Below are 12,181 nucleotides of genomic sequence, written 5' to 3'. Positions count from 1 at the left end.
AGCATTCTTTTCTCTTTCCTCAGCCTTCTGTCTGCCTATAAACTCTTTTTATTGGTTATGCAGGGCTGCCGTCTTTCCTGTAGCGAGTCAGATGTGGATATTTCTCAAGCTCCTTCAGCTCTGTGGTCGCTCATTTGAAGTCAACCATCCTGTTTTGAAGGATGGTGCCACCTTGCTTTACTGAGGATCTGGGACAGATCTGTTCTGAATCCTCAGAAGTTTGTGCTGACATTTACAAGGGCTCCCAGGCTTTTGGAATACGTATGGCTGGTTTTGTATCTTTAAAAAATAATCAGAAAACACTTCCTGGAGTGTTGGGTTTTTTTTTTAGGGTATGTCAAGTCATGAACACTTGTTGTTTGGCTGAGTTTACTGTAGCGACCACACCGTAGCTGGAATGATGTTTACACCTTGTACTCCTGGGCAGCTTCACTGTGAGCGTGTTTTCACCTTTGCATTGGTGTGGATTGGAAGTCAGCACCCTGTCCATTTCTGTGCCTCTTTTGAAAGGCAGAACATCTTTTTGGTAAAAGGCTGGAGGGTGAAATATCTCAAAACAGCTTCAGTCAGTGGCAGCGCCGAGGGCTGGCCCTGCCGTGCGACCTGGGCTCTGGCTTCTGCGCCCGTGCTGGAGGAGCCAGGTCCTGCACGGCTGTTATAACTGGCTGCTATGCAAGGCACGTGGCTTCCTAAGCTGCCAGTTAGTACATATGGATGCTTTTATATAGCCTAATTCAGCCTTCCTTTTAATCTCCTTTCATACGAAGTAATCTTTGGCAGTACAGGCTGCAAGAGAGCTGAACTCCTCCTTGGTGTTTGCGTAAAAATCAAGATCAGTGGTGCCACTTAAGTGATTTTTAAATGGAAATGACTGTGGTTAACATTGTCTGGGTTTGGCTTCTGTCTGTCCAAATTTATGAAGAGCCTCTGATGTCTCAAGATAACTTAGTCCCAGGGACGTCTCCATGGAAACAGGATCTTTGTTTTCTGAAATTTTGTATTTTCTCCCTCCGCTCTTTTCTCCCCACCTGGAGTCAGATCCTGATTGTTGCGGCACACTTGTTTCCACAACATGTATCATAGGCACTTTCACATACAAAAGGTTTTTGACTGTAAATGAGGAAAAGACTAGCAGCAAAATAAAACGGATTTTCAGAGAACAGAAATCCTGTGTCTTTGCAAGTATCATTAAAGATGAGTAACAAGCAGAACACAGAGGGTGAGACAAAGTGTGAAGCTTACAGAAGAATAATTGCTCCTATTAAAAATGTTTTAGGTTTTCTCTGACTACTTTATGGAGAAAAATCTGTACAAACAAGGACGAGTCTCGGTTCTTTTTCCCTTTCTGCCACAATGAACTGATCATAGCTATGTGTCCGGTGACTTAATGATGAATTGTAATCTGTGATATAAAGTACTTGGAACTGCTAACTGAAATCCAGGCCAGCTTTGTAATGATGAACAAGTTTTGCCTTATTGGTATTCAGCTGATTTTCTACAGTGAGCCAATGAAATTTTTCATAGATGTCCCTTAAGAGAAACGAAAAAAAAATCCTATTAATTGGATCTGCTGTTAGTATTTGCAACAAAAATGCCACCATCAGTAAGAAATGGAGCTCTGTGTGCAGATCAGGCATGAGGTACAAGGTTTCTGACAGTTCCTCCTGATCCTTGTATGATCTTCCTTTCTGATGTACTAGCTGGAGAAGTGCATTCATTACCCATGTTGGGTTTCCAAGAAAGAAGAAAGCACCATCCTGTTCTAACATACTGTGTATGTTTTTGATGATTGCTCTGTATATTTTTGATGATTGGTGTATTATGCAGTGATAATTCATGCTGTAGTCTGAACATACAATTCCTGCCCTTATAATGAGGCAACATTTTATTTATTTCCTGATATTTGCTAATGCCGCATTTGAAATGGCTATCCGTGGCAGGATTAAGGGTTTTACTCCCCTTTGCTAAAATCTCTCAACTTAGCCTGTCGCATGCTGTTTCCCTTTGATTCGGGCCAGAGGCATTCATGTTGAAACATAAGCATTTCATAGCAGAGGGATGCTCTGCCAAAGCTTGGGTGTCTAGAAAGCTTTTCCCTCAAGCTTTAGTTGCAGTCTCCTGCTGTCTGCTAAACTCTTCCAGCAGATTGAAACAGCAGGTAGCGCTGGTTATGATACGTATTTAAGAGCATTTTAAATTAGCACGTTTTATTTACCATTGTGCTTCTTTACTTGCTAGCTCTTTGGGTAGGTCGGAGCAGAGAGGAGGTCAGAAGCACCTTGCTGAATTCTCGCGGTGTCGGTCATGCCGAGCTGGTGATGATGCTCGGTCAGCCTGGCTTCTGTGCGGGAGGCAACTGGAGAGGAAAACATAGGAGTTTGGGCAGGTTGAGAGGTGCAGGTCAGGGTGCCCAGGGGAGGCAGCTGAATTGTCTCTGGAGAGCGCTGCGTTTCCACTTGGCAGTGAGGGTGAAATACAGGGTATCTGGAAGGCACAAATGGAAGGAAGGCGGAGAGCTGGGCAGTGGTGCTCCTGTTGTGGGCACCGTGCTGAAGTTCCGTGAGCTGCAACTCGGCGTGCTTTGGAGGTGTTGTCTGGAAGGGAAAGCAACACCTACACTGCCAGCGCCACTAAAGAAATGCTCTTCAAACAACAGTTTTGCATAATTTTGTTCCTAAATAAGCAGTTCTACATAGGTGCACTGCTTTCTGTAATAGGTTTATGTCGTTAATTTAGCTATTACTTAGATCATAGAAGCTTCACATATATGAATCATGGAAGCAGATCCAAGAGCAAACATGAGTGACCTGAGTACCAGACATAGTGTCAAAGTGTAAGCTGATCACCAGGATTTGGGATTGCAAATGAACTATCAGGTACACCCATACCTAGAGACACAGACCTCTTCTCCCCCTGATCCTGGTGGGGCCTTGGGGTAAGGATGAGAGGCAACTATTTTCCTATCAAGTAAAAAGCGCAGGGATCATCTGTTCAGATTGGATTAATGCATCCAACTTCCTTTTGCTGTAGCAAGGAGGGCTGGAATAGCTGAAGCGCGTTGGGTGTAGGATTTTTAGGCTTGCTGTTGTCATTCTCACTCTATACAGAGGATTGGGAAGATTGGGAATGCTTGGACTTGTCTTGGTAATCCAGACACCATTGTCACTTGGGGTGTTTAGTAATTTTATTTGCTAAAAGTTTGTGGGTAGAAGGGATGAACCTGCTGATAAGATACTATTCCTGTAAGAGATCTTTGAATGAAAAATATATACCTATGAAGGAAGATTAACACATGTGATGTATTATTCAAGTTTTTGTTTTTTTTTTTTTTTAATTAAATAAGTAATAAATTACTGTTTTCTCCTCCCCTAGATTGTTTACTAAACGAAGAGAATTTCTCAGTGAGGTGCCCCAAGCACAAGGTAAGAATCCTCTCCTGGATAAGACCTGTTTTTTGCTGCCCTCTTCTGGTACCTAAATTTGGATTGGTAATTTTATACTTTGATAACATCTGTAGCCAGAGATGCTTTTAGGTGAATTCTTCTGTGATGTGTGCTTGTGGTATATTCTGGGGGCAAACATCGACTTGAGAAGAATACAGAGAGTTTAAGAGGATAAATTTAATTTTTTGCCCTATCTGTTCAGTTGTTCTTTAGATTCTTGATGACTCTCCAGAAAGCCCAGCTTCATTTCCTGTCTTCTGTGATAGAATCAGTGCATTGCTCGCTGTTTCTGTTTGTGTGCTACATTGAAACTGGCGGTGGTTTTTCTCTTGGATTTACTGAGGATGCAGGGAGGAAGAAAAATGGCTCGTGGAAAAGTTTCGAGCAGTTTTTGGGAGCGTTTAGACTATGTCACGTGCCTGAAACACCTTGTTCTAGTTTAGTGGTACTTAACTAGACTGAGTCTGACCACTCAGCCTTCAGTATATCTGTTTAGTTGTTCTGCAGATCTTTGACTCTTCTGAAGACCCATCATTGTTTTCGATTTTTGATGATGGATTCAGCATGCTGCTTCTGCCTAGGGTTTGGGTGTCCTTCACTGAAAGTCCCTGGGGCCTCCAGGCACAGTGGTGCTAAGGGCTGGATGGCTGTTGCTCTCTGTCTGTGTGGAAAGAGGAGACAAGACAGACAGCGCATACTCTCTTTTACGTGTAAGCAACATGATACAGTGCTGGGAATGCCTCTCCCAGCCCATAAGGGAGGATAGATTTCAGGGAGGCTGTGGATACCAGTCCTCCAGTTCTAAATGCTCAGAAATATCCAGAAAAAATGGCTATTCTTGTGCCCAGTTGGATGCAATAAGAATTGAGAAAGAGTGTGGATGGCTTATAATGGAAAGCAAATGATAATAGGGAAGAAAGAATTGGGTTGCTTTCTAGCAGAGATTAGTCTCCATTTAGGCCTTGTCTGCAGATCTCTTCTCTGTCTAGAATTAGACTGACATCTGGTGGTCTTTTGTCTTCACAGATTATCATTAATCTGCCTTTTGTAAACACACAAGAATTAGTCTCATGTTCCTTTCTGGATGTTCTACCACAATGTGATGTATTTATACACGCGTATTTAAAATGCGCTGGAAGATTCTGGGGACATTCAGGCTGTTATCCAGAACTGGCCTACTTTTCATCATATAAAAGAAACTTAATTATTCTGCCCAATTGTGGAATAGTGTTGAACATGTGCAGCAAGCTTAAATTGATGTGTTAATGCTACACAAAACTGCAGATCTTGCCAAACAAAATCATGAAGGATGAGCTTCCTTTACTGTGGAATGCAACTACCCGAGTGCCACATGCTGCCTAACTTTGGATATTTGACTGAAGAGAGTAGCAAGGCTGTTTTATTTTTGCTGCCCGTTGTCTGAAGTATTGCATGGAAACACAGTGTTAAAGCTTTTCATGGCTGACTTGGGTCACCGCTGCTGTACATAAGTACTTTCAGTCATGGTGGTCAAACTGTGAAAGGAAACAACCATTTTCCAGAAGATTATACTCTTGGAGAAGATACTGAGCAGGCACATTGGTTTCTAAAGTAGTCTTGTGGGGCAGGAGGGGGAAAGCTGCCAATTAAGTTGATAAAGGTACTTCATGAGGCAATAAAATTTTGGATTTTGTTCAAAACTATCCCACTGCAGATCGTTTTCTGTGTTGTGTCGAAAATGGAAATTGAACACCAGCAGCCTCCCTTTGACACTGAAGTTTGTTGGCTTTTGCTTAGTAAAGACGTGAATCATTTGGTGGAAGTCAAGCAGAGTTTTCTTCGCTTGGCTGTGACTCTGCCCTTGCCCTGTGGTTCACTGATCATTACTGGTTTGTTCCAAATCCTTCTGCAGGGCACATTTGGATCACCCTGCTCCTTCCACTGGAGTGGCTGGGAAGGGGAGTTCCAGCCAGCTGCAAAGCAGGAGCAAGAGGGTTGAAAACCATCGCTCTGGAGTGACCGCAGAACAAATTGCGTCAGTTTTTTGCATGACATGAACATGAGCAATTGAGAAGAAGAAAGACTTTAGATTAGACCATTTAAAACTATGCTTTTAGGTAACACCAGTTTAACATTAGTAGCTAATTAGTAGCTGTCTAATACCTCATTCTTCTGTGCTAACACTAAGTCCCCCAGCATAGTGCCTCTTATCCTTTTTCAGTCATCGGCAAATACATCTCATCATAGTAAGTGGCTCCTGGAGGGCAAAGGTGCTTCTTGCCTCATTAACTGCGCTTGACACCGAGGCATAAGCAAGCTACGTCCAGAGGGATGGGGATGGGTCCTGCCTTTCCCCCTGCTCCCCAGCGAGCTTTCCCATTTCCTTCTGTCAGCATTGATGCTTCACCCATCCATGTCCGGAATGTGCTACTTTTGCAAAATAGCAGCTTTTATCACAGGGAAAATGCTGTCTGAAAACTAATCATCTTTTGAAAGGTTAGCTTCTTCTCACAAACCCGGCTGGCTGTGTGTCTGCAGCACAGCAAGCGCTGTTGCAGCAGAACTGAAGAGGATGCCGAGGCACTCAGGAGGGCATAAAGGGGATGGGATACCTCACCTTTTGGTGGCACTGCAGTCAGTCTTAGATTGTCTTAAGCCATCTGTGGGGCAGTTTTAAGTGGTGTTTCTCAGCTTGTTCTACCTTTTTGCATTAAATTCTGTTTTTCTTGAAATTAACCAGGCTTTCATATACCAAACTCTTTCCTTTTGCAGAATTGCCTGCTTTTGTCACAGGGAAAACTCTGTCTGAAAAATCTGTGTCTGGTTCCAATACTGACTTCTCTTTCTCTCTCTCGCTTCCTGTATGTTCACTTTCCCTACCCCTGTCTTCCTTTCCTCCCTCCTTTTCTTTTCCTCCTCCTTTTGGCTTGCTGGTCTGTCAGCCCCTCCTTCCTTGCTCTCTTCCCTCCTTGCAGAACAAGATGGTGAAAGGCAGCCTCAGCACAGAGCAGTCGGAGCGGGGGTGAGGGGGGAAGTGTACACCTGGGAATGGAAATAAAAGCAAGCACAGGTGAGTTGGGGAGAGTTTCCAGTTTCCACCTGCTGCCCTCTGTGGCTCCTTACCTCCAGTGCCTTCCCCGTTTCTATGAGGAATCAAGGTGCTCTCGTGTATATTCAGAAAACTTGTAATAACTGTTTCTTTTTCTCCCCCTGCTACCATTCTGTTCAGGCTAGCAACTGCACTTTTTTTATTGTATTTCTGCAGCAGTTCTTCTGTTTAGCAGTGAGAGGCAAAGCTTGTTAGCTGTTACGACTACCTGATTACTCTCCCAGCTAAACCAGTGGCAGAAATCTCCTTTCATATTGCTGTGATCATGTCCATAAGGATCTGAAAGTTTTTTTCCGTAATTCTCAGAGTAGTTAATAGTAAGCTTCTCTAAAAATAAATAAATTAATCAATCTCTTACATTTTGTTATGTAAGGAAGAGTTAATAATACTGATAAGTTCAAGATTATTGTCATCTTGATTCCCCCTTTTTCTGTAAATGCAAAGACAGGAGTAAGTAAAATAATCTTATCGGGAGCCCATTACATTCAGACCAGCATTTTCCTCTGTTTTGCAAACAGTTGTGGGTGATAGAAGGTGGAACTGTGTCCACATGTGGCCATAATTTCACAAGCTCGTAATGTTTGCTCTGGTCCCTTGTCTCCTCTCACTCTGGATCCAGACTGGGCTGTGGTTGCTAGAAGTCTGTGGGAAAGAGCAGTTGTGCTCCAGCCCCAGCTCCCCAGCTGCTCTTCCTTCCTGCCTCCTCCTTTGTCCCCTCCCAGTGTTCATGCAGCCATGGGTGAACATGGCGGAGAGTTCCGTTTGGCTGAAACTACATTTTGTCACGTTCACGTCTGAGTTGGGTCATTTTCCTAATCTGGTTCACTCTGTGGGCAAATACCCTGGCACGAGGGAGGAGCGCAGAGGTGGGAGTTAGCACCCAGGGAATGGGATGTGGTTGGGATTTCTTATTTCATTTCCACCAAGGGTATTACCACTCAGTGGCAACAGGGACATCTAAATGCAGTATGTATTTGGTTTCAAATTAATACATGTTGGCACCCTTTCCCAAGAAGGTCTCTTGTCTTAGTTTTCCTGCTGAGTTGCATTTCTCACTCAAGCCAGTTGCTTCTCATTTTCTTGCAATCATGCAGGTGAAGTTGCTCTTTGATGTCTGTTCTCTGAGCTGATGATAACAATCCCCTTCCTTCACTGCCATCTCCTTGCTTCCCAGGCACCTCCCTTACCTTAAAACCTTACCTGTTGCTTGAGTTAAGTAATTGTAAAGTGCTTTTAATGGTGTTTTCTGTGAAGGAGGAGAGATGAGTCAGAAACTTCTGATTTTTAGTGCAGTAGCAGAAGACGGGTAGTGTTTCATATAAACACTTTGTAGACTGACTGTTGACTTGGTTTAGCTCTGTGATTTTTCATTTTTAACAGCATTATTTCTTGGCTTTGGAGTGTTGTTAAAACAGTTACCATGCTAACAGTATGTAAAGTTGATTATCTAACTTCTTCCTTCCATGGTAAAGGTCATTGGGATTCTTTTAAGCTTTTCTCTTTTCCTTAAAGTGCAAAAGGCAATACAATTCATAATATTAAAACAGGATGATAGTCTCACAGGGCATCTGCTATGACTGTAGTCTTCCCAGTTATGTTTTTCTGGGCCATTTCTTTAAGGTACTGGTGAACATTACTAAGTCCCAGAGATATTTACACAGCTTTGTTTCCTCGATTATAGTCAATGGCTAACTTTCTTTCAATGTAACATAGGAATGTATTGGCTTAAGACTTTGCAGGCTGTGGAATCACAGCATGGTTGGGGTTGGAAGGGACCTCTGGAGATCCATCCAGTCCAACCCACCTGCTAAGGCAGGGTCACCCAGAGCAGATCGCACAGGAATGTGTCCAGGTGGGTTTTGAATGTCTCCAGAGGAGGAGACTCCACAACCTCTCTGGGCAGCCTGTTCCAATGCTCTGGCACCCTCAAAGTAAAGAGGTTTCTCCTCATATTCAGATGGAACCTCCTGTGTTTCAGTCTGTACCATGAATCTCTGTATCATGTTCACCATGTGCTCTAGACATCTCTCTCAGGCATCATTTGTTTCCAAATCCACTTCTGTGTCAAGTAGTTCTTATCTGAAGGTCCTACTCAGTCTCCTCCTTTTGTTGCTGAGAATGTCTTAAAGATGTTCTCCAGCCTGACCTTGAATCCCAAAGTAAAAACCATGTAAATCTAAAAGATCCAGTTATCTAAAAAAATAATAGTTAAAAAATTGCTGCATTACTGTGGTAATTCAAGAAGTGTAGAGGAATTCTGTAGGAGTCTGGTAGCACAGGAGCTGCCCTTCCACTGCCCTTACTGTAAGACAGAATGGGCACTCAGCTGTTAGATTGTTGGGCTGGTTTAATCCTGGTTCACTCCTGGGCCCAGCAAGTGAAGAACAACCCTGCGTGTTGGATAACATCCAGGCAAGTCAGTGTATTCCGTCTCTGTTGCTTCTCGCTGCCTGAGCCAGTTGCCTCTAGAACATTTGGATCCAGTCCAGATCTGGAGAGTGAGTCTGGTGCTCTGGATCGTGTCCAGGAGCGGGGCCGGACTCTCTCTGTGCGGGGATCCTGTTTCCTCGCGGACCCGGCGCCTCGCGCTCTGGGCCAATTCCAGGCACAGCCGAGCTGCACTTGTACAGGAGCCAGAGGCAGCAACGCGGCCTTGATGCTCCTCTGGCGAGGGCTCGCAGTTGCACAGTAATGAACCCCGCAAAGGTCAGCTGCCTGAGATCTCAAGGAACCTCCCTCCTTCCTCCGTAGCTGCCGCTCCGTGGCGTTCCTGCTGTTTGCCACATGTGCTTGCCCGGCTCTCGGTTCCCAGCCTGGCCCCCTGCACCACGGGGGTGCGTGCAACCGGGAGGTTGGCCTGCTGGGGTGTCATCTGATCGGTGTGCCGATCATCACAACAGCACTGACTTCTGTGTCACACTTCGTTAGGCTTCCTGGAGTTTAATTGCCAGCTATGAATGAACACGGGTGTTATTTGTTCCTAGGCACACCTCTAATGCCATTAACTGTTTTCCATATGTGTTGCTTATAGTGCGAGCTTTTTTTTTTCCTTTTCCCAAGCTCACTAGCTGGTGGGGTGGGATTTATATGTTCTATCAAAGGGTTAAACTTATTAAATAAACAGATTGCTTGTGGGGTCATTTGTGTTATGGGAGAAGGGAAGAAAGGAATATATTATTTCAAGCTTTGCTTTCTCGGCTGTGCAGATTAAGAATGAGAACCATGGCTTAGAGAAATGAAATTTTAACTTTGTGTGCAGTTTCTCTTTTGAACTGAGCCTCCATCAACTTAGCAAACTCCTGAAGTTAATTTTCTTGCCTCAGAGAATTTGTGGACAGGGAGAATGAGCGTGCCAAGCACTTCGACATTTCCACGTTTGTCTTGAGAGACATCAGAAGCGTAGTCCTTCCGTGAACTGTCACCACCAGCATCATCTGGCAATTAGACCAAGCAAGCAAGAAAAAGAAATACCACCTGCCCTCCGACTAGTTTAACTGCAGCTTGAACTTGAGTTTGTGAAATCCAGCCAAATTTGTTCCTGTGGTTGGACTCCTGTGATTTTGATGCCTGCTTCACTGTCTGCTACATATTCACTGAAAACCACTGTTGGATGGTGGCCTGGTGACCCGGATCGAAATGCTTGGTTCCAGTCCCTAGGGGCAGCATGGCAACCCCGAAGCTGCCATCGCATTGGAACGTGCTTGACCCCTGTGTTTCCAGTTCTCATAGTCAAGATAAGGAGTGAACATGAGGCAAACGAGCTCCTTTCTGGCTGCTGAAGGCAGCTGCTCTGCGAGTGCCGTGCCCTTCTCCTGGCGCAGGTTGTCCTGTCGTCCTGGACCTCCTCTGTAACTGGGCTCATTTAACTTTCTGCAGGTTGTTAATCTAGTAGTTTTTATTACATGGATTTGCTTTCATGAACTGTTACTGTTGTGCTTCCATCCATTTGGAGTCCCCAAAACAAAAGAGCTCTTGGTGTTACCGCTGTGGTGGGCTGCCGAGCGGGTTCCTCTGAAGCCTGAAGGGAAGGAACCATCCCAATGTTACCGTTTTGCTTTGTTTTTCAGGTTAGGCTGTTGAGATAAAAAGCGGTGGACATTCCTGACTGAATGGAATCTCTCCCACTGTGCAGCCATGCCCCCCCTCGACGTGCCTGCCAATGCCAGCACTTCATAAATTCTTACATCACACTCAAGACTGATGACATCACAGAACCTGACCAAGGAGTCTGAACCAGCTGTTTCCATGGACACAATCTCCATAGTGACAGTGGGAAGGGGAGGGGGAAAAAGGAAACAGGTGGGGGGAATTAAAGAGGGAGGGATAAATATATATATATATAAAGATCTATTTTTTAGTCTTGAAAGACTTTGTTTTAAATGAAAGGTGCGCTATATCCCTTTTGATGCTTTTGATTAAAATTAACAAAACCCCATACAAATTAAAAAAGAAAACTGTAGCTAAAGGAAATATTAAACCCAAGATCAAAGCAAGGCTCATGGAGCCTAACACTTTGTGGGAAAGAACAGCAGAACTGGGAGCGCTGCAGACAGGACTTGTGTCCCCTCCTCTTGCTTTCTTTCTCACAACGTCCAAGGAACTTCAGTTTTAAAAGGCAAACAAAGTAATGATAAATTGTTTTTAGGGTGTGGGAGGAAGGCTTGGATGGTTGCAGGTAATGGGGTGTAATTTTTGAGAAACACTATAGAATCAATAGTGGAAGCTTGAAAAACATCTGAAGACTCTTAGGTCATGAGAGTCATGAAGTAAGAGGTAGCTGCTGCTTGCTAGATCCCGTATACCTTGTTCGAGTGGGAATGTCTGTACCACACGACGGAAGAGGGAATATCTGCCTTTTGTGGCAACAACATGCGCCCCCACATCGTTCCAAGAAGCTGCCTTCAGTTTTGAGGGCAGGTGAGAGGAAGATGTGGTTTGCCTGCCAGATTGGGGAATTGGAAAGGAAGTTTGAATGTTAGTGGAGTCAAGGTATCTTCAAACTGATCAGGAAAATCCACTTAGCCCTTTTTTTATGTTTTGCTTTTCCTAAGGCAGGAAGAGGGAATGTCAGTGGAACAGCCTACACTATATGGTTATTTGGGGTGTTTTGGTTTTTGGTTTTTGTTTTGTAAATTATGTAATTTTAAAACATTTGGGTTTAAGGAACAACAGCAACCTTTTTTTTTTTTTTCTTGTTAAGGCCTTAAGAAAGGGGTTAGTGCATCTTTCAGGGGTCACTCTGCCATGGGAATAAAATAGCTGTTTCACAAACAGTTTTATATAAAAAAAGCTTAAAAAAACCAAAAAAACTAATAAACTTCATTTTAACCTTGTCTCCTTTTGTTTTGTGCGAACTTGATTTGTTTAAAAGGACAGAGAGACAGTACTATCTGCTGCTTTTTGGTTTCTTTGCCTTCATCAGTTCTGCCTTCAGCAATGACCTTCCAAACTGGCCCAGCAAGAAGACGACCACAAAAGCTTTTAAAAATTAAAGCTTGGGATTTGTTTGATGTGCAGAGATAACAAACCAATGACTGGATGAGTTTTCTGTTCCCGTGGGCTGGTGGTACCTCACCAGGTTGCTGACTTGTGTCATTCATTGGACGGTAGCATATCCCAGCGATATCAAACAATGTGGTGTTTACTGGGA

At 43.9% G+C, this 12,181-nt stretch overlaps 1 protein-coding gene across 7 annotated transcripts in view; it reads left to right on the top strand.

The window, feature by feature from the left end:
• Positions 1 to 11,866, top strand: part of TCF20 (transcription factor 20) — a 130,812-nt gene extending 118,946 nt beyond the window's left edge. For 3 of the 7 annotated variants that reach the window (XM_082061678.1, XM_082061676.1, XM_082061677.1), the window contains 2 exons: positions 3,373 to 3,422; positions 3,646 to 4,459. In XM_082061678.1, the coding sequence (XP_081917804.1) occupies positions 3,373 to 3,422; positions 3,646 to 3,900 (305 nt within the window). In that variant the 3' untranslated portion in view covers positions 3,901 to 4,459. The other 4 variants (XM_082061681.1, XM_082061682.1, XM_082061680.1 and 1 more) reach the window with 4 other exon arrangements.
• The last annotated feature ends 315 nt before the right edge of the window (positions 11,867 to 12,181 follow it).

The sequence above is a fragment of the Streptopelia decaocto genome (assembly GCF_964273445.1).
Source record: "Streptopelia decaocto genome assembly, chromosome: 1".
In the NCBI taxonomy this organism is placed as follows: Eukaryota; Metazoa; Chordata; class Aves; order Columbiformes; family Columbidae; genus Streptopelia; species Streptopelia decaocto.
Note: the sequence above shows the minus strand (reverse complement) of the source record. Positions and strands in the feature narration are given on the sequence as shown.